Here is a 19,479-nt window from a genome sequence, read left to right on the forward strand (position 1 = left end):
AGGACACTAGGCTTAGACCATGGAGTTGGCAGGTGTGTGGGGAGGGGCTTAGAGGGCCAGGGTCTTCACCCTGGCTGCTGACCACCTCTGAGAGCTCTGCACAGGCACAGGATTACACACAACCCCTGCACCCCAACAGAAACCCCATTAGCTGGGATCCATGTATGCAGCCCTCCCTGGTGGGTTGCATAGGGACCTGTTTCTGCAAGGAGCTGTTGTTGGAGGGGCACCAGCACCTGTCTTCCTGGGGCACTGCTGGTGGGCCTCTCCTAACAGCCCCTGGGCACCAGAGCAGGTTCAGCTTGGCAGAAGAGAAGGGGCACACCCCCAGTGCCTGGTCCACATGGGGAGCTAGGGAAGCTCTGGTGACAAGTACAAGTTCTTTATTCAAGGGGGGCCCTGGGGGCAGGGGAGCAGGCTGATGACCTTATGGTTGGCCAGATCTCTTCTTTCCACCTTACGTTGAAGTCTTAAAATCACTGTTTTTCAGGGTAGAATCAGGTGGACGTGGTTATGGTTTCTTTATTCTCATTTTTATGTCCCCTAGCTTTTTAAGACATTCTGGACATTCTAGATCCAAGCACTGGATCGAGAGTCCCAAAGATAAAACTTTAAGCTAGGGGTGCTGTAGTGGCAGATGGAGGAATAGGGAAATTCAGCTCCCAGGGCCAACACCTGAGCCTGCTCCAGGGCCCGGGCCAGGTGCTCTCTACCATGTGGAGGGAATGGCCCTCAGCTGCAGTCCCTGCTCCAGAATGTGCTGTTGGGTTCAAGCTCTACCTTGGACATCCTGGCATGGGAACCCCCCTGTGTTTTACTGGGTAACAACTGCTGTTGGGGCCACTTACAGCCATGGGAGCCACAGGCTGGTCCCCTTGCCTCCCAGCCTGCAGTAGCTAGAAACACACAGCTCATGGGATTTTATCCAGAAACCAGTGCATTCCAGTGCTCAGCCCCTGCCCTTAGCATACCTCCTTCCTGTGTGAGCCTGATGAGAAGGCTGTGACGTGACTGCCTGAGGTGGTTGCTGCACACTGTCTTCCTGAGGGACCCCCTAGGTGGCCAAGATCTCTGGCAAGGTGTCTGGTGGCCCTCCCTACTAGGAACCCCAGTGGCCTGACACTCCCCACCCAAATCTCACCCTCCTTACTCCAAACTGGGGCTGCAAACAGACGCTCAGGGGTGTACCCAGTGAGGGCACGGCCAATGGGGCTGCCCAGGCACCAGGCCTGGCCTAGAGGGGCCAGCAGCCAAACTCAGGAACTTCCCCACTTTCTCTTTTGTTGGCAGCTAACTCAGGGATCTGAAAAACATTTTGGAGGCCAAATAAAATGTGGGTCACATTCCACCCCAAGCTACACCTTCCTCCACAAGCAACCTGCATCTTCGCTGGGGCAAGCCCTCTGCCTGGCCCCTGAACTTGTATGGAATATTGCTTTGGGGGGACGCTCACCCAGCTCCATCACTGCCAACGTCCAGCCTCCCTCTCACAAAAATAGCATCTATTTGCAGGTCCCTCTGCACCAGCTTGCAACACTAGGGGGTAAATGGAGAGTGCTGAGAAGACACTGGGGGGTGGCACTGAGAGGGGGGCAGGTGGGAGCAGAGCACTTAAAAGGGACAGAGGGAGAGGGTGCTGGAAGGATACGAGAAAGGCAGGTAGGGGCAGGGAGAGCACCTGGAGGGAACAAGCACCGGGGTGGGAAAAGGAGCAGATAGGGTCAGGAAGAGCACCTGAAGGGGGCAGGTTGGAGAGGTGCTGGGAGGACATGGGGAGGCAGGTGGGGACAGAGAGGGCACCTAGAGGTACCAGGTACGGGGTAGCAGGTAGAGGTGGGTAGAGTGCCAGGAAGGGGCAGGTAGGGGCCAACAGATAGGGTCAGGGGGAGCACCTGGAGGGGGCAGGTTTGGGTGGAGCAAGCACTGGGCGGGGCCATGGAGGGAGGCAGGTGCTAAGGCACTGCAGAAGCCCAGGATGGCTGCCGGTGCCAGGGACTGTTCCCAGGCCTGGGGCTGGAAAGGCAAGCTGTGGCCAGACAGGGAAAACTCAGGGGAACTGGTCCCAAGACCCGACCCTCGCTGGAATGAGAAAGCTGTTTGGAATTAAATTTCCTTAGGGAGGAATAAGCCCTGTAGGACTGAAGGCTCTGACCTGCTGCGTGTGCTCCTGCTGGGAACCGGAACCAGCCCCCAGCCACCCTAGGCCCTCTGGGGAATATCTTTAAAAACAGGCTTAATGTATTAAAACAACATGTGCTTCTCCATCAGGATAATGGCATGAGCCACCAAGCACCAGGGCCACCCGAGCAGGTGGGCAGTAGGGCACCGGAAGAGGTGCAGACAGGTCACAAGATGGGGTGCCAGCCCCTCAGGGGCCAGGGCAGGGGTTGGGGGATAGGGGGTAGGATCCCAGGCCTCTCTTGCAGCTCCCCTGTAGCCTAGTGGGCCAGTGGGTCAGGATGACCTCACTGACAGAGCCCCTCCAAGCCCAGCAGGGCTAGGGTCCCTGAACTTGTGCACCCCTGGCAGTGCCAGCCCACAGTGGGGAAAGAAGGAGAGATGGGGAGACTCTGTGTGTCCCCTCCCTCCAAGTGCAGCAGGAAAAAAGCTGCCTGGGGCCAAGGTACAGGTGCAGGCAGCCTGGTCACACCCTGTCATCTGGGATGGCAGGAGGGGACCCAATGCCCCCCAGCCGCCGGGCTGTGCTGATCAGCGAGCGGAGCTGCACTAGCCTCAGTGGCCCCACCTCCTCTGGGTCCTGGCTCTCCAGCCACCGCAGGGCTGTCTCCAGGCCCCGCACAGCCTCCCCAGCTGTGGGCATAGAGGTCCCTCCCAGCCCAGCCGACACAACCATCTCCGCCTCGCCTCCTGCACCAGGGGGTAGGCTGGCTAGGGGTGGAGGGGCTGCAGGGGCTGGCCCAGAGGGTCGGCCTGGGCCAGCCTCCTCCCTGCAGCTGTCCGGGAACCCCAAGTCCTCATCCAGGTGCAGCCACCCTGCCACCTCCTCCGGCGCCAGGCGCTTGTAGGCCAGGGCGGCCAAGTGTGTGAGATCCCCGGCCACCCTGCTGTGCTCAGCCCTGTCCTCAGCGTGGCCAGCCGGCAGCCGGACACAGTCCCCATCAGGTCGCGGCTCGAAGGCAGCACGCAGGCCCAGCAGCCAGCAGCGCTCGATGCTGCCCGCCTGCACCAGGTCCCAGGAGAGGCCGGCAAGGTGTAGCATGTCCTTGAGCATGAAGCCGCGCATGAAGTCCAGCGGGGAGCCGCCGGTGCAGGACCCAGCCAAGCGCAGCAGCTCCCGTTTGTACAGCTGTTTGAAGGCCGCCACCACACCTTGCTCCAGTGGCGCTGGGATGCGCGCGCGGCTGCTACCTTTAGACAGGAACAGTACTCGCACGGCACCGTCCGGGGTCTGCAGCTCCTCCGGGGGCCCCGGTGGCTCGGGCCGGCCCGGCCTGGGCGCCTCCTCGCTCTCCTCCAGGGCCCGCGTCCTGGGCGCCAGGCTCGGGCAAGCCGGGTGCGCCACCAGCAGCACGGCCCTCTGCTGCAGGCAGCTACGGCGCAGGTAGCGCTTGACGCCGGGGACGAACTCCTCGAAGAACCAGCCGCGCAGCAGTGGGCGGCTGAGCCAGGCGTCGGGGCTGTAGCGGTAGGAGGCGGGGAACTTGTCCTGGTTGTGGTGGCGCAGGCTGGGTGGGTCAGGCAGCTGCCCGATGACTAGAGGCTTCAGCTTGTGGCTGCCCGTCAGGTTGGCGGCCAGCAGCACGGTCACCCGGTCGCCCCGCCAGCGCCTGCCGCAGCCCCCGCCCCCAGGGTCCCCAGCGCCCAGGGGCGCGGCCTGCTCGGGCAGCAGCTTCCAGTAGAGGCCGGTGACGTTGGCGTTGTAAATCTGCTCATCGCCGTAGCCACCTTCGGTCGGCGGCAGCGCTGCGGGCCTCCGGTCGGCGAAGGGCCGCGCACCAGGCAGCAGCGCGGGCTCATCCTTGACCAGCGGCCCCGGCGCCGGAGTCGGCGCGGGGGCGGGTGCCGGGGACTCGACCTCGCCGTATATGCGCTGGCTGGAGATGCCATGACGCTTCTGCCAGCGCCAGAACCAGCCGTGACTGGCCTTGAAGGTGCACTCGGGCCCGTAGATCTGGCGCGCGAACGCTTCGGCCTGCGCCTGGATGAGCGGCCCCGAGAGAGGCACGCCGTGCTGGCGCAACGCCAGGAACCAGGTGTAGACGGCGCGGTCGATCTCTTCCTCGTTGGCCAGCCGCATCTTCTTGCGCTGCGTACCCACCTCGCCGCCCAGCTGGTCCAGGAACCAGCGCAACTTGGGCTCGTCCTTGAGCCAGCCGCGCAGCGTGCCTCCGGGCACGCCGAAGTCGCGGCACACGCTGGCCTGCCGCTCGCCGCCCTTCACGCGCTCGATGGCTTGCAGCTTGTCCTTGATGGAGTAGGCCTTGCGGAAAGCCATCTTCACCGCCACGCAAGGACGCGCGCCAGGAGCGGCGGCGGGCGCAGGCAGTTCCGGAGGGCGCGCGGACGGGGGGCGACGGGCGCGGCGCGGCGCGGGGCGTGGGGCCTGGCCCGGCGCGGCGCCCGCGGGATGCATGGCGGCGCGGGCCGGGACGCGGGCGCGGGGTCCATACGCCCGACCGCGCCGGCCGCTCGGGGCGGGGCACCGGGGGCGGGGCCGCTGCCGCTTACCCTTTTGTCTCCCCGGCTCGGAGCGCCCGGCACCGCCCCCGCGCCACAGCGCCTGCGCACTGGCGCCGTTCCTGGCTCCGGCCTCGCGCCAGCGCGTCAGCCCCGCCCGCGCGCCCTGCTGAACCGCGGGACGTGCGACGATTCCACTGGGCGGAAAGTGGAGGGGCGCCGAGCGGGCGGCGCTCCGGCCTGCGGCCCTTGGCTGCGATCTGGTCGGGCGAGGGCGCGCCCCGCGAATTCCCCCAACCGGACCACACCCTGGCAGCCGCGGGGAGCAGCGCACGACGAGGAGCGCGCGCGCGCGCGGCTGGGTCGCGCGTGAGTTGCCTTCTTCCGCGCCCCCAGCGGGCGGCCTTTGGTAGACTCCGAGCCTTCATTTCCCGTGCGCGGCCCGCGTAGGCCCTCCCTTTCCGCAGCCGCCTGGTGCGGTCCAGCCCGCCTCCTCGGTCGCCGCGTCCTTGCCTGGCGTGAGTACCCGGCCCCCGCCGGAGGGAGCTGAGAGCGCGGGAGAGCCTCGAGGACCTGGGAGGGGCGTCTGCCCCGCGGCTCCAGCGTCGGCTGAGGGCCGGGGACCAGGCGCGGCGCGGGGCGAGCGCGGAGGGGCGGGGCGGGCCGGGGCCACGTGGCTGGCGGTGAGGGCAGTCGGGACGGCCAAAGCCCTTCGGCCGGGACGCAGGGGCTGTAGACAGCACCCCGGCTGCTTCTGGGGTTATCGATCCTTTTGTTTGCCCAGCGCATGTTAATTAAACACCCGCTGGGGCCGGGCCGTGCAGCGGGGTTCGGCGCCGTCCCACTCCTCGTGGAACCTAGGCGGCCCGAATCTGGGTGTTTTGAGAGGGCCGGCGGTCCCCTGAAGAGGTGACACGGAGGGCAGTGTCCGAAGGGTCAAAGGTGACGCTGTCGTGGGGAAGGCCTGAAGTGGAGGGAAGGGCTTGTGCGGAATGGTGGGACACCAGGGCTTCCCGAATGAAGGGCCACCCCAAGCAGGAACTGTGCACAGCCACACTTTGGGTGGTTCTTGCCTGCCAGAGCCAAGTGCCTAGTGAGTGATTCTGGAAGCCGGGAGGGCGCCAGAGAAGGAGGTGCTGTGACTGATCATGACCCCCACCGGGGCTGAGGTTCCGGCAGCCCGCGGTAAGCGGCCAGCTCGGTGTGATTCGTTTCCTGCGTCAGCTTCTGCGCCAAGTCCGGTGCGGGTACAGCAAAGGGGGGTGTGTGCCCTCGTGGGCACGATTGTCCTGACTGTTTTCCTTTGTGATTTGAGTTTTTAATCAAGTACATATGTATACCTTTTTAAAATTTTTATTCATAAAACAAGGTACAAACATACATTCGTAACATACAAACACTCCGTATATGGTATACAATCAGTGGTTCGCAATGTCCTCAGTAGTTGTATATTCATCACCATGATCAGTTTTAGAACATTTGCATCACTCCAGAAGGAGGAAATAAAAAGAAAAAATTCATACGTGCCATGCCCCTTACTCCTCCCTCTCATTGATCACTAGTACTTCCATCTGTCATAGCTTTTGATGTGTCCTGGTGAAGGACTGGTGGCCAGAAGCCTTGCCCTCCCGCAGTGCCTGGCTCATTCGCGCCAGCCCCATCTGGGCTCTCCACCAGTGCTGTGGAGCAGCATAGCCCCTGGAGGCCACAGGAGTTTCTGAGCTGGGCCTCCCGCCAGGGGCCCAGTGAAGGCCTCTCTTTCCTTAGCCTGGGAAGGGCCACAGGAGCCCGGGCAGGGTGGAGCGTGCATGCACAGCGGTGGTGGCAGCACCTGGCACTTGGAGCTGGGGATGCAGGGCACTGCTTCCTGCCCAGAGCTCAAGTGTGTCAGGCGCTAGCTTTAGCTTTTGAAGAACCCAGGGCAGGAGGTACTGACCCTGAGTATTTGTGGAGCCCTCACCCTGTACAGGTGGTCAAAGATGACCCATGCTGTGAATGAGGGGGCAACATGGTGTCCAAAGCAGCTCTCCAGCTCTGAGCCTTGGACAGCTACTGTAAAGGGCCCTCCTATCTCTCAGCTGTGCGAGGCCTGGGGACACATGGGTAATCCTAGGGGGCAGCTGGGAGTGGGAGGAGGCCCAGACCACCGCTGAAAAACACAGTAGCATTGGTGGCAAGGAGCGACCGGGAGGTGGCTGGGCATGGGTGTCTGGTGGATTGGGCTGGCTGGGCCTGGGCCGGGGTCTTGGGCAGCTCTCTGTCTCCCTTGTGCAGGGGTGGGGGTAGGGGTGCCTTCTCTGGCTGCTGCACAGTCTGGTGTTTCTCAGGAAGGCTACAAGATACAGGAGTCAGGGGTGGAGAAGCTTCTGTAGAATTTGGGGCTCTGGGGTTTCCCCCCAACTCGGTTATGTTGTGTCTGGCTGATGTCTGGCAGGGCGCCCCTCCATGTGGCTGTCCTAGTTGACGAAAGTTGACAAGGCTGGGACTTGCCCTGCTGCTTTGGACTGCAGATTTTGAAAGCCCTGTTGAGCAGTGTTGGTCTAGAGAACAGGCTGTACAGTCCACAGGTGAGCCCAGAGCAAGCCATGGGCATGGTGCTGGGTGGGGGGAGCAATGGACCGAGCCGCCTACGGACCCCATTCCCCGTGGCCCTGTCTTTCGGCTCCCCGGGCCCACCTCCTGTGGCAGGTGGGCAGAGAGGTTGAACCCTAGTGTGGAGAATCTGGGAGCCGATCCGCAGTGGTGACAGCCATGAGATGATGTGGGGCCAAGTAGGAGAGGTCACTTACCCTTGCCAGGCAGGTGCACACAGGTGCTTGAGCCTTCCAGGTCCTCCTGGCCACATTCCCATCTTTCTTTGGGGCTCAAACCTTGTCCAGTACTGACCCCAGGAGAACTCTGTTCCTGACAGGACAGGCTAGAAAGGCTTCATCCGTCCACCTCAGCTGTAGCTGCTGTGTGAGTCTGTCTAGCAGGGGCTTCTTGCTCGACTGCTGGGCACCAGGTGGGCCATAGGCAGGGCAGTGGTGGCAGGTGTTGGGAGCCACAAGACACCACCAGCACAGGGCTTCTCTGCTGACCGAAGAGGGGGCCCAAACAGCACCGCGAGCACCATGTGACATGCCTGAGGAGTGGCCCTGCGTCCAGCTTGTTCCGGGAGAGGAGGGTGGCCCTTGGGCCCTGGGTGCAGCATGCTGAGGATGCTTTTCGGGCTGAGCCCCCTCCCCTGTGCCCAGGGCCATGCTGACCAGCCTTTTACTGCCAGAATGCACTGTGGGCAAAAGAAGGATCTGGCTGTTTGTAGGCATGCAAGAACCAGAGGCGTTGGGGTGAGAGAGGCTAGTTGCCTCTTTCCAGGATGCTCTTGCTGGGGCTTGTAGGCTGGGCTTTTCGTGTTCTCCAAATCAGACTTGCTTTCAACAACGATGATATGAGCATTTGGTTCAGTAAGCTCTCATCAACATGGGTGTGTACTCAGGGATTGGCAGGGGTGCTGAGCAGTGAGCCCAGGAATGCTCTTGGTACCTTTCCCTGGCACTCTGGTTCCGTGGCCTGGAGAGGCCCTCTGTGACCCGCAGCCAGCGTGCTTGCCAGAGGTGTTCAGAATGAGGCTTGTCTGGCCACTGTCTTCTGGAGATGCTCCGGCAGCAGCTTCATTCCTGCAGGGGTCCCTGCTCAGAGCCTGCCATGGTTCTTCCCACTGCCGGTGCCTCTCTTGGTGAGGGACAGGCTGCTGAGCCCTGTGGATGGGGCCTGCCACTGGGTACCACTCGTCACCCTTGGGCCCAGTTCACTTCAGTGAGGGCACTGTGAGGAGTGTCCCTTCAGAGCTCCCCATGTCGGTGTGACTGCAGCAGGTGCCTCCCTCTGTAGGTTGCCCTGTGCCACAGGCATGCCTGGGTTCCAGGTTGCCTGTCCTGGGACCTGGTCTCCTGCTAATGGGTGCCCTAAAAGTACCTGTTTCAGGTGGGAGACGGAGAGCCGCCGCCTGGAGGGCATGGACCCGGCCTTGCATTTTGGTGGGTCTGATCTCCCCACCACTGCATTCTCCTGGGAGGTCTGCCACCTACTCCTATTCTGCCTCCTGCCCTAGCTCTGTGTCTGCCCAGGGACCCTTTCTGGCCACCTCTAACCTTGCTGCTTTCTCTTCACGCTGTCCTAGGAGATTAAAGAAAAGTAAGTACCTGCCTGTCCCCAATGCCCCACTATTCTCATCTGCCTGGGCTGGAGACCCCGAGCTGCCCCCTGGTGCCAGGGCCCAGATCCACCAAGTGTGCAACTTTGCCTCCCAGGGCCTTGGCTTCTCCATCATACGGCCCGGGAGTGGGCTTTGCAGATCTGCCCCAGTTCTGGCAGGGGTGGATTTGGTGTCTGGCAGTATGGCCTCTGGGCAGGGGGAACCAGCCTCCATGCGTCCTGCAGGGCCTGCAGGGTGAGAGGGTTGGTTCCTGTATTCTTCTTGGTGGTCACAGGTTGGGCCTCCCTGCCCATTTAGCTGAGTGTAGTTTTAGGAGCACAGTGGGGGCTGGGCCGGGCATTGGCACAAGGTGGGAGCCAGGACAGCCCAGCACTGGGAGCGCTGGGAGCCCACAGGGCGTGGCCTGGGAGTGGGGTGGGGACAGCTGGCGATGTCACAGTGGCCAGTCTCTGCCTGCCCCCACCTTCCCCTGGCCCTGCTGCCTCTGCCTGCCAGCCTGACCTTGGTGAGTGGCTGCAACACTGGTCACTCGGGAGTTCCGCTGGGATTTGTGGAAGGAGCCTCTGGCATGTTCCTTCAAAGGACCTTAACATGCCACTGAGCTCCAAGACCCAGGGGAGAGCTCACACAATGGGCTTCATGTAGGACCTGAGCATTTACCCTGGGCTGTCGGAACCGATCCTCAGTTTTGGACTCTTAGGGAGTGTAGGAAGTGGCTGTAGAAAGCCACGGAGGCAGCGGTTACATGAAGGGCTGGCCACAGGAGACCTTTCTTCCAGGAGGTGGCTGGTCATGGGTGTCTGGTGGATCCAAGGGGCATGACTGGGGCAGTGGGCAGGTGGGTGGGGCATCTGGTTCACCCCGGTGCCCTGTGGGTCTGCTCATGCCTTGGGCTCCACCAGACACATATGCAGAAGCCGCAGAAAGGGGTGAATGGGAGGGGGTGGTTGGAGGAGAGCAGACCTGAGAGCTCATGTGGGGGCTCGCACCCCTCCCCAGGGTGTCTTTGTGCTTGCAGCTCACCCTGACAGTTTGCGTTTGCTGAAGGGGTGCTGGCCGCAGCATCTCTAGAGCCTCTCATTTCTATCAGCACAGGCCTGGAGCAGTCTATGGACCCCTACCCCCATGCCAGCAGCAGAATTGGGGTACAGCAGGGGCAAGACCACTTGTTTGGGGATGGTGCTCACTGTCCACCCACAGCCCTGGGTTCTTACTGAGGCAGGGTTGGGCGTGGGTCCCTTGGAGCTAGGAGAATACATGTCCAGCTCCTTTCGCAGAGGGGGAAGCTGAGGCTCTAGGCAAGGGGGCTGTTCACACCTGCCCCCGTCCTGGTACCATCTCCCTTAATCCAGAACAGTCGAGGAAGGAGGGGCCGAGGGTCCTCAGACCCTGGGAACCATGAGGTTCCCCCAGGTGGATGCCAAGGTGAGGGCAGTGGGCTGTGGGTCAGGGACCTCTACCTCTGTCTATTTCTGTACCCCCTCCCCCCGCAGCCTACCTGTCTGCTCCTCCCCCTTAAACCGGTCCCCAGTCTCTCCTATAGCGCACTCCTGTGGCAGTGGGGTATCCCCCCCCCCCCCCCCCCCGCTACCAGCCCCCTGACAGAGGGCACTGCTCTGTATGCAGTGGCTGGGGACTGCAGCGGGAGCTGATTTTGTGGAAGACAGGCCCCTGTGTCCAGGCAGCTGTGCTCCAGCCATCCAAGGGGCCCATCACAAACGCAGTTCTTTAGAACAGTGTCTTGCAGAGTGTTCTAAGAAATATGAGCCTCCGAGGCAAGGTTGCCACATTTGGCAGACAAGGAAAATGCAAAAAACTCAGGTCATCCAGTGAAGTTTGGCTTTCACCCAAACAACAAATAGTTTTTAACTGGGATATACTTATGTTAAAATTTTGTCTACCTGAAAGTCCAATTTCTCTGAGCATGTCCCGTAGCTTTACTTTAACCAGTAACCTGACCCAGAGGCTCTGAGGGGGCTCCTGTGGCCAGGTAGGTCTGGGGACAGCCCTGGTTCTCTCGGCCCCTCTAGGAGAGCCGGGACACATGCTAGTGGGAGCTGTGTATGCACACGCCATGGGTTCTGTACTTGCAGTCCCCACTGGGGAGCAGCCCCTTCTGGGGGGCGGGGGTGGGGGCTCCCAGGCCTGGAGCTCCCGTTGCAGCTGCCTCCTTGTGCTTGCCTTTTAACGCTGCGCCGGGAAGATGCGGAGTGGGAAGGCCCCTGGCGCCCTGGAGACCGTCTGGGAGGACAAGCGCAAATATGAGGAGGCCGAGCGGCGCTTCTACGAGCATGAGGCTGCACAAGCTGCCGCCCAGCCGCTCCTGACCGAGGGGCCAACTGTGAACGGGCCCCAGCAGGAGGACACCGACGAGGCCCCTGACCCCAGCAGCACGAGGGAACCTGAGAAAGGTTATGGTGGGAGGAAGCCCCTGCAGAAAAAGTGGAAGCGCTCCCCGCGGAGTTGGCTTGGCCCGACAGACTTGGCCCTTGTGGGCCTCTCGGCCGACCACGTGTGGCTGGACAAGCCTCTCTTTGACCGGGCAGAGAGCTCCTACCATCAAGGCCTGGCCAATGCTGCCGCCCAGGCTGCCCTGGCCCCTTGGGCCCCCTGCACCCATGGCAGCCAGGTGGCCTGCCACCACATGACCTGGGGCATCTGGGTCAACAAGCCGTCCTTTGACCAGGCCGAGCGGGCGTTTGTGGAGTGGTCCCAGGGCCTGCTGCTGGCCGTAGAGGCGAGCGCTCGGCAGGTGGCCCCCAACACAAGCCGGAGGGTGGCTGCCGCTGACCTGGCCCTCTCCCGCCGGCCCAGCCCTCCGGCCAACGGGCAGCCCCCCCTGGGCAGCCTGCAAGCGCTGGTGCATGAGGTGTGGCTAGAGAAGCCCCGCTTTGACGCAGCGGAGAGGGCCTTCTACGAGGCCCTGTTTGACGGCCACCCGCCAGGGAAGGTGCGCCTGCGAGAGCGGGCTGGGCAGCCAGAGAATGCCCGGCGCGGCCGTAGGGACCGGCACAGCCGCAACTCTGCAGGCAGCAAGCGACCAGGGCCAAGGCGGGATGGCACAGAGGCGCTCGCTACCCCCCCCGTACTGGTGTTTCCTGCACAGAGACGCTGAGGGGCCCTGGCTCAGCAAGCCCACCTACGATAGCGCCGAGTGCCGCTACCACGCTGCCGAGGCCCTGCGCATGACCTGGCGCCTCGAAGCTATGACTCCCTCTCGCCGGCCCAGCACCCGGCCCGGCCCAGCCACATCCAGCCTGAGAGCCAAGTAGGAGAGGCGTGTGGGGCGGGAGCCTTCCCTGGACCCGGCTGAGTGGAATACAGAGCAGGCTGGGTGGGGGGGCAGCAGGACCCCAGGCACATCCTGGGGCGCACAGAGTTCAGGGCTGTTGGATGGGGAGGCGGGAAAGGGTTGCAGCCATTCCCAAGTCCTCTGGCTGCCATAAACATCAGGGCCACAGAAATGGGTGAGGGTTGAGCTGGGTTTCTGCAGTCCTTGCTAGCTGCTCCTCCCCACCCATCTCACTGTTAGTTTATAATCACCTCAGACAACAGTGGGGGCTCCCCACAAAGGCCTGGGACTGCCCTAGCCACCATGGCACAGTCTGTGGGATGCCCATCTGGGGTGGGAGCCTTGCCTTCAGCCTGGCCAGCAGAGGACCTAGGCCCAGGACACTGCACTGGAGCTCCAGGGGTGGTGGTACCTGTGCCCGCTGGCCCAGGCTGGGCGAGGCCAGGCTGGAGTGTCCTGGAGAAATGTGTGTTTGACAAGCTGGGCCTTTGTGTCTTGAGGGGGATCTGGACATGGAGTGACTCCTGTCTGGGAAGGACCCCTAGTGTCTGGCTGGAGCTGCCTGCACCTCTTTAGTTGGCACATACTTTGGCCTCTGGGCGCCCAGGGAGAGGGGTACAGTGTTGGTGGTGCTGAATTGGCAGATATGATGACTTGGGCCTTGGGATGGGGGAGCCCCCCTTGTCAGGCGGCAGCAGTGTGGGGTGAGGGGGGCTAGGGCTTCATCTGTAGCCGGCCTGGTTTCTGCTCTCTGAGAGTGCACCCCAGGAAAGAGAGAGGAGGAGAGCCATGAGGTCCGATCCTCTTGTCATTTGATGCGGTCACGTGGCACCCTGGGCTGCACAGGGAGTTGGTGGCAGAGCAGGGCCAACAGGAGGCAGACCTGGTAGCTTTGGAGCCGATGGGGAAGCCACTGCAGGCGATCACCAGGTGTTGTGACTGAGTGCAGACAGATTTACAGAAACAGGTGGCACCTGTATCTGGCCCAAGGGTCCTCGTGTGTGGCCTCAGATGTATGACAGGGGTTCTTGAACTTTTGCTCCCAGGACCCAGATCTTTGGTCTTGGATATGGCTACCAGTTTTTACCACATAAGTGATTAAAACTGAGAAATGTTGGAAATATTTATTGGATACTGGTAAAAAGCTCATTACATACATTGTGTTTTTTGTGAAGAAAATGGTTTTCCTGTAAGTTTAGGGAACGATGCTTTTGCAGATGGCTCACATCTGGCTTCTAGTAGGTAGCTGGGGTCTCCTGTCTGTGTCCATTTTCAGGCTATTGGTTTACATAGTTTGGTGGGCATGCTGGAATGGGGGAGGGCCTTGGGGACCCCTAGGGGCCCAGGACCATGCTCTGAGAGCTGCTGATCTGGAGGCCAGGCCTGGGTATGGGGGGCTTTGACTGGGCCTGTGGGTCTGGGGTGGACAAGCCTTGTCCACTACAGGGGTGGGGGGGGTACCTTGTTTAGGAGTCCTGGCATATGCCAGGCGGTGCCTGAGGTGCCCCTACTGGAGAGCTTAGCAGGTCACCTCCAGAGGGTGGTGGGAGTCCTCACAGCCTGGGGAAGGGCTGTACCGAGAGCCACTAGTGTTCTTCTGTGGTCTGGGGGTCTGGGAGCGAGCAGGACTGGCTGGTGTAGCCCACAGGGCTGGTATCTGGGGCGGGCTGGGTGACCTTGGTCTCGGGAGGGTGTGGCTGGAGTACCTTCACCTCTTCCAACCACACTGACAGGTGTCCTCTTCTCTCCAGTAGGAAGATGGCCGCTAGCTTCCTGGTGCACGAGAAGATCTGGTTCGATAAGTTCAAATATGACGATGCCGAGAGGAAATTCTATGAGCAGGTGAATGGGCCCCTGGCCGGCCCCTCCTGCCAGGTGAGGCCCAGGCTCAGACCATGCAGGGCTCCTGTGGCTGCAGGAGTGGCTGTGCCAGGTGGGGTTGGGGGCCTGCGGGCAGCTCCACATGGCGGCGTTGGCAGCTAGAGGCAGCCCAAGGGGCTTGGCTTGTGTGGTGGTCGTATGTCCTCTCCACAGTGGCCTGGCTGGCACCTGGGGATAGACTGAGTGGCCCCCCAGCCCCCAGACCCCTGACACCGGCTGCTCTTGCCATCCTGCTGAGCTCTCTCTCTGCGCACTTCTTCCTTGCTCTCTTCAGTTAAGGTTTTTGCTTTCTGGGGGGGAACTGAGTTTTTTTTTTTTTAACGGAAAGAAGAAAAGCCCGGTCCTTTCTGCACTGTCTGCAGGAGAATGGCGCCAGTGTGATCCTCCGCGACATTGCGAGAGCCCGAGAGAACATCCAGAAGTCCCTGGCTGGAGTGAGTTCTGGTGGCCCATTGCCTGCGTGCTTGGTGCCCAGCCCAGGTCTCCCCATTACTGCTGCTGCTTTGACCTTCAGGAGCAGAGGAAGGGGTGCAGCCTGCGGGGCGCCTTCTCGTCTGGGACCCGCAGCTCTGTGGCCTCCAGGACCAGGCCACCATAGAGCTATTCTTTGGCATCCTTTCCATACTTCTTGCCTGCTTGCTTGGGGGTCACCTAGGCACCCCTCCTCTGCGATACACCCTTACAGGGCAGCGTTCCCCCCCGAGGACCTTGGCTGAGGGCTGCCATGCAGCAGGTGCTCGCCTCTGAGGCTTTTCCCGATCACTGCCCCTGCCAGCACCTCAGGTGCCCCTCTTAGGCTTTGCCCTCCCTGTCTGGAATTGGAGGCCCGGGGGAGGGCCCAGTGGCCCCGCTTGGCCTAAAGACCCAGACCGGTGGGGAAGCAGAGGGCAGTGGGCCACGTCCAGCTGGAGCTGAGCAGGAGTCAGTGGATCCCATGAATTGGGCCTTATTCTCTGGTGTGGGGACAAGGCCCTGGTCTCGGTGGTTAGCAGGTTAGCTGCTTGTTGGTGCTGTAAAAATAATTACCACAAACTTAGTGGCTTAAAAACACGCTTGTAGGGGGTGCACAGATAGTTCAGTGATAGAATTCTCATCTGCCACGTGGGAGACCTGGGTTCGATTCCCAGCCCATGCACTCACCCCCCAAAAAATATTTCGACAAATGGTTCTGCAGTAACAGGATAGTACCATGGGAAAAGAATGAAATGTGGCCCTCAGCATACAAAGAAGAAAAAACATGCCTGTCATTGCCTAACTCTGGAGGTCAGAAGTACTAATCTGGCTCCCACACAGCAAAACCCAGGGGTCAGCAGCTGGTCTGCCTTCAGAGGCTGCAGGGGAGACCCCGTTTTTACCTTCCCAGCTTCTAAAGGCCACCCACATTCCTTGGTCCCCTGACCTCTCCTTCCAGTTATGACTCCTCTCTGACCCTGGCCCTCCTGCCCACCACACCCCCTTTTTTTTTAGCTTGAAAAATATCTACACGCAGTCCGACCATATACAATCAGAGGCTCACGATATCATCACATAATTGTGTATTCTTCACCATGATCATTTCTAGGACATTTGCATCACTCCAGAAAAAGAAAAGAAAAGGAAAAAGAACTCATACATCCAATACCCCTTACTCCTCTCTCTCACTGAACCACGATATTCCTGTCCCCTCTTGTGAGGCCCTCCAGTGTTGCAAGGATGAAGGAGGTAGTGGGCAAGTTCTCCTCCCTAGCTTGGGGCCCTCCCTCTGCTGAGCTGCTCCACGTCCCTGCTTAACCCAAGCCTTGGAGTTTACAGCTGCTGAGAAAAGAGGGCATCCTCTAGCCCGCCTGTCGGGAGACCCAGGCTTCTGCCCCTGGAAATTGTTCCTTCCACCCTTAGCCACTGGTCACCTTCCACCACTGCAGGACTCCAAGCCAGCATCCCTACCCACTGCTTCCCTTTCTCTGACCCCAGCCTCACCTGGAGCCTCTCTGCCAGGTGCAGAGCTCACCCTGGAGACCAGGAGGGAGCCAGACTGGCACATGGCCTCCACTCTTTCACCATGGCTGGCAGAGGTCCAGGCTGGGCCGGCCATCCTCCAGTGCTGTGTCTGGGTGACATCAGGGCAAGGCCAGGCCTTGCAGGGAAGGGAAGGTATTTGGGTTTCGTTCCAGTACAATAGAAAACCACTGGAAGAGCAATCTCTTTTTTGTTTTTTAGAAGCTTTGCTGCTGGGGCTAGGCTGGGGTGGCAGGAGAGGGCAGGCTGGCATGGATTTCCAGAGTGGGCCTGTCACTGACCTGATGGGATGCTGGGGGTGGACTCAGTTGAGCAGATGGTGGGGGCTTTGCACATAGAGCCATTTAGGTGTCAACCTTGTCCTCTTCCTGTTTAGTGCTCTGTCTACCTGTGTCACTGTGGGTCCCTGTGGTCCCTCCTCCTCTCTGGTTAGGGGGCAGGGGAGTAGGGCAGGGACAGGCCATGTGTGCATGTGCACCTGTGTGTGCCTCCCAGTCCAAGCTCTGGAAGTAGAGGAGGCTGGGTGCACCCTCTCCTTAGAGCTGCCTCCTGGGGTCTGGGCTGTGTTGAGTGGGCCCTTGTTGAGGACCATGTGTCTCCCTGGGGGACGAGGTGGCATTGAGTAAAAGGTGTGGCAGTCTGACTTGGTTCTCTGTGCTGCCTCCATATCTCAGTACCCCAGGCCTTCTATTTCCTGTCCTGTGGTTTCTGCTTGGCCGTGACCCCCTCTGAGACCTGTGGGCCTTCTCGCAAGTTCCAATGCAGTCTTGAGCATGCAGGGGGTCAGGGTAATGGGCTCTAACCGCCCAGCCTTGCCTCTGCTCCTGAACTGGGAGCAGGGTCTTGGGTATTGAGAACTTGCCTTCCTCCACCTGTCTTGCAGAGTGCTGGCCCTGGCGCCTCCAGTGGACCTGGTGGAGACCACAGTGAGCTTGTCATCCGGATTGCCAGTCTGGAAGTAGAGAACCAGAGCCTGCGAGGAGGTGCCGGCCCGATCTGGTGGGTGGGCAGTGCCCCTAGCCCTGCCCCAGCCCTAGCGTCTAATGGTGCCCACCCCCCACAGTGGTACAGGATCTGCAGCAGGCCATCTCGAAGCTGGAGGCCCGGCTGAGCATGCTGGAGAAGAGCTCCCCTGCCCATCGGGCAGCAGCTCCTCAGACCCAGGTGAGCCTACCACTGGACTAGGCAGTGGGCACCCTGTGGCTGGCTCCATCTAAGAAGCAGAACCTGCTCCCCCATGCCCCCCTCCAGGTTCAGGCCAGTAGGGACAGTTTGTGGCTGGTGCCGAGGCTGGCCTTGCATGGAGGGGTGAGGGATCAAGCCCTAGGGGGCTTCAAGGGACTCCTTGAAGTCCTCCATGGGTGGGAGCCACAGCCCGTCCCCTGGGGTCAGCACAGAGGGGCGGGGCCTGGCTGTGGGGTCTCAGCCTCCCCTCCGCGGTGGCAGCACGTGTCTCCCATGCGCCAAGTGGAGCCCATGACCAAGAAGGTGGCCACGCCTGCAGAGGACGATGAGGACGATGACCTGGACCTGTTTGGCAGTGAGGAGGAGGAGGACAAGGAGGCCACGCGCCTGCGGGAGGAGCGGCTGCGGCAGTACACGGAGAAGAAGGCCAGGAAGCCTGCGCTGGTGGCCAAGTCTTCCATTCTCCTTGACGTCAAGCCTGTGAGTGGGGGGCCTTCGGCAGTCCACAGGCTCAACCTCTGCCTCTCTCCTCCCTCCTGTGTCCTGCTGGGACTTTAAAGCCAAGCTTAGAAGTTTTGGGATGAGAACAGAAATTTGGGGGCAGGTCAGACAGGACTGTGGGCCATTCTCTGAGGGCCTTTTAGGGGAACAGAATCATGTGTTGTGCTGTGCTCACTGGGGGTGGGGGGCTGTTGCGGCACAGTCCTGGGGTCTTGAAGCCTCCTGAGGGAAGCCACCAACGTGCCTCCTCTGTCTTCTTCCGCAGTGGGATGACGAGACAGACATGGGGCAGCTGGAGGCCTGCGTGCGCTCTATCCAGCTGGACGGGCTGACCTGGGGAGGCTCCAAGTTGGTGCCTGTGGGCTACGGCATCCACAAGCTGCAGATCCAGTGTGTGGTGGAGGATGACAAGGTGGGCACGGACTTGCTGGAGGAGGAGATCACCAAGTTCACGGAGCACGTGAGTGAGCGGTTGGGGAGACCCTGCGAGTGGGGGGTGGGGGTAGGCCTTGGCAGCCAGCCAGGGTATGACATCCGACCCTCCCTCCCACCTTTACAGGTACAGAGTGTCGACATCGCAGCTTTCAACAAGATCTGAAGTCCCCTGTGGTGTGCGTGATTGCGCGTGCATGCGAGTGTGTGTGTGCTTCTGCAAGGAATAAAGACTGCAACCCCTGGCTCCTGACTGCTGTCCTGTTCTGTCCCTGGGTGGGAGGGGTTTCAGTGGCAGCACAGGCTAGGCCCCACCCATGGCTGCCCCACTGCCTCCCAGCTCAGCCCCTCCTACCTGTGCCTACTCATCTTTCTGGGTCCTCCTCCAGCCATTGTGCCTATGTCCAGGGCACCCATGTGTGGGCTCATGGATAGAAAGGCAGGTTCCCCTCCACCGCTTGCCCCCTCCATTCCTGGCTGAGCTCTCCCCCCACCCTGGGTACCATGGTGTAGTTTTGGAACCATCCAAGAAGAGGTCCCTGGCCTTACCCAGACCCAACGTGTCTGAAACTCTTCTTGCTTCCCACCAGCTCTTCATGAAGGCTGGGCTTCCTTCCCAGACCCTGCCCCCAGGCTGTAGTCCTTGCTCAGCCATTTGCAGAGTCAATGTGCACTAAGCCACAACCCTGAGAACCCTGCCTTTCTGAGAAGTCCACCTGCCCACCCCTCACCTGGCAGGGGCTCTGGGCCAGGATGTGATAGGATATGGCCTGAGCAGTGCCCTCTGCACCCCCATCCTTGCTGCATGCCATTCCCCCCAATGCCCCATCTGGTCAGGACTTGCATCGGTTCCCTGGGAGAGAAATGTCTGGGTGAAAGAGTGTGGGGTGTGGCTACTTCCTGTGAGCAGGGGTTCACCTCTGGTTCAGGGCACTTTGGGGAACTTGTTGCAGGGCTGGGAGCATAAGATCCCCCAACTGCCATACCCTGGCAGCACAGTTAGGCTAAAGCGGGTGAGAACAAGTTGGTGCCCAAGGGCACTAAGCCAGGTCCTGAGGACTGCCGGGGTAGGGACAGGGCTGGGGCCCAACTGGGCTCTTCAACCCCTAGGCCCACAATCTAGGTGGAGCAGGGCTGAAGTCTGGCTGCTTCCTCTGCCCTCTGCCTCCAGGGCAAGGCATGGCCAGGGGCAGGGAAGGGCAGAGAGCCAAGTCCAGGAGGCCACTGGCCCTGGGAGGGGTGTCACCCAATTCTCCGCCCCATTGTGGCGCTGGGATCCCACCCTCCAGCCCTCCTCTGAGTGTTCCCTTAGAGGTGGGAGAAAGGAGGCCTCTCACTGGCTCTGGCCCTCCTGCAC

General features: G+C 61.1%; 2 protein-coding genes across 2 annotated transcripts; one reads left to right on the forward strand and one right to left on the reverse strand.

The window, feature by feature from the left end:
* Positions 1-366: 366 nt before the first annotated feature.
* On the reverse strand, positions 367-4,505 carry TIGD5 (tigger transposable element derived 5). The gene has a single exon (XM_077166598.1). The coding sequence runs from the start codon at positions 4,454-4,456 to the stop codon at positions 2,645-2,647; it is 1,812 nt and encodes a 603-aa protein (XP_077022713.1). The 5' UTR covers positions 4,457-4,505; the 3' UTR covers positions 367-2,644.
* A 5,683-nt stretch (positions 4,506-10,188) lies between these two features.
* Positions 10,189-18,368, forward strand: EEF1D (eukaryotic translation elongation factor 1 delta). The gene is given in 10 exon segments (XM_077166600.1): positions 10,189-10,261; positions 11,040-11,915; positions 11,917-12,104; positions 13,880-14,003; positions 14,372-14,443; positions 16,888-16,987; positions 17,068-17,168; positions 17,451-17,669; positions 17,956-18,150; positions 18,250-18,368. Coding segments are annotated over 10 exon segments (1,941 nt in total). The 5' UTR covers positions 10,189-10,234; the 3' UTR covers positions 18,289-18,368.
* The last annotated feature ends 1,111 nt before the right edge of the window (positions 18,369-19,479 follow it).

The sequence above is a fragment of the Tamandua tetradactyla genome, chromosome 6 (genome assembly GCF_023851605.1).
Source record: "Tamandua tetradactyla isolate mTamTet1 chromosome 6, mTamTet1.pri, whole genome shotgun sequence".
Lineage (NCBI taxonomy): Eukaryota > Metazoa > Chordata > Mammalia > Pilosa > Myrmecophagidae > Tamandua > Tamandua tetradactyla.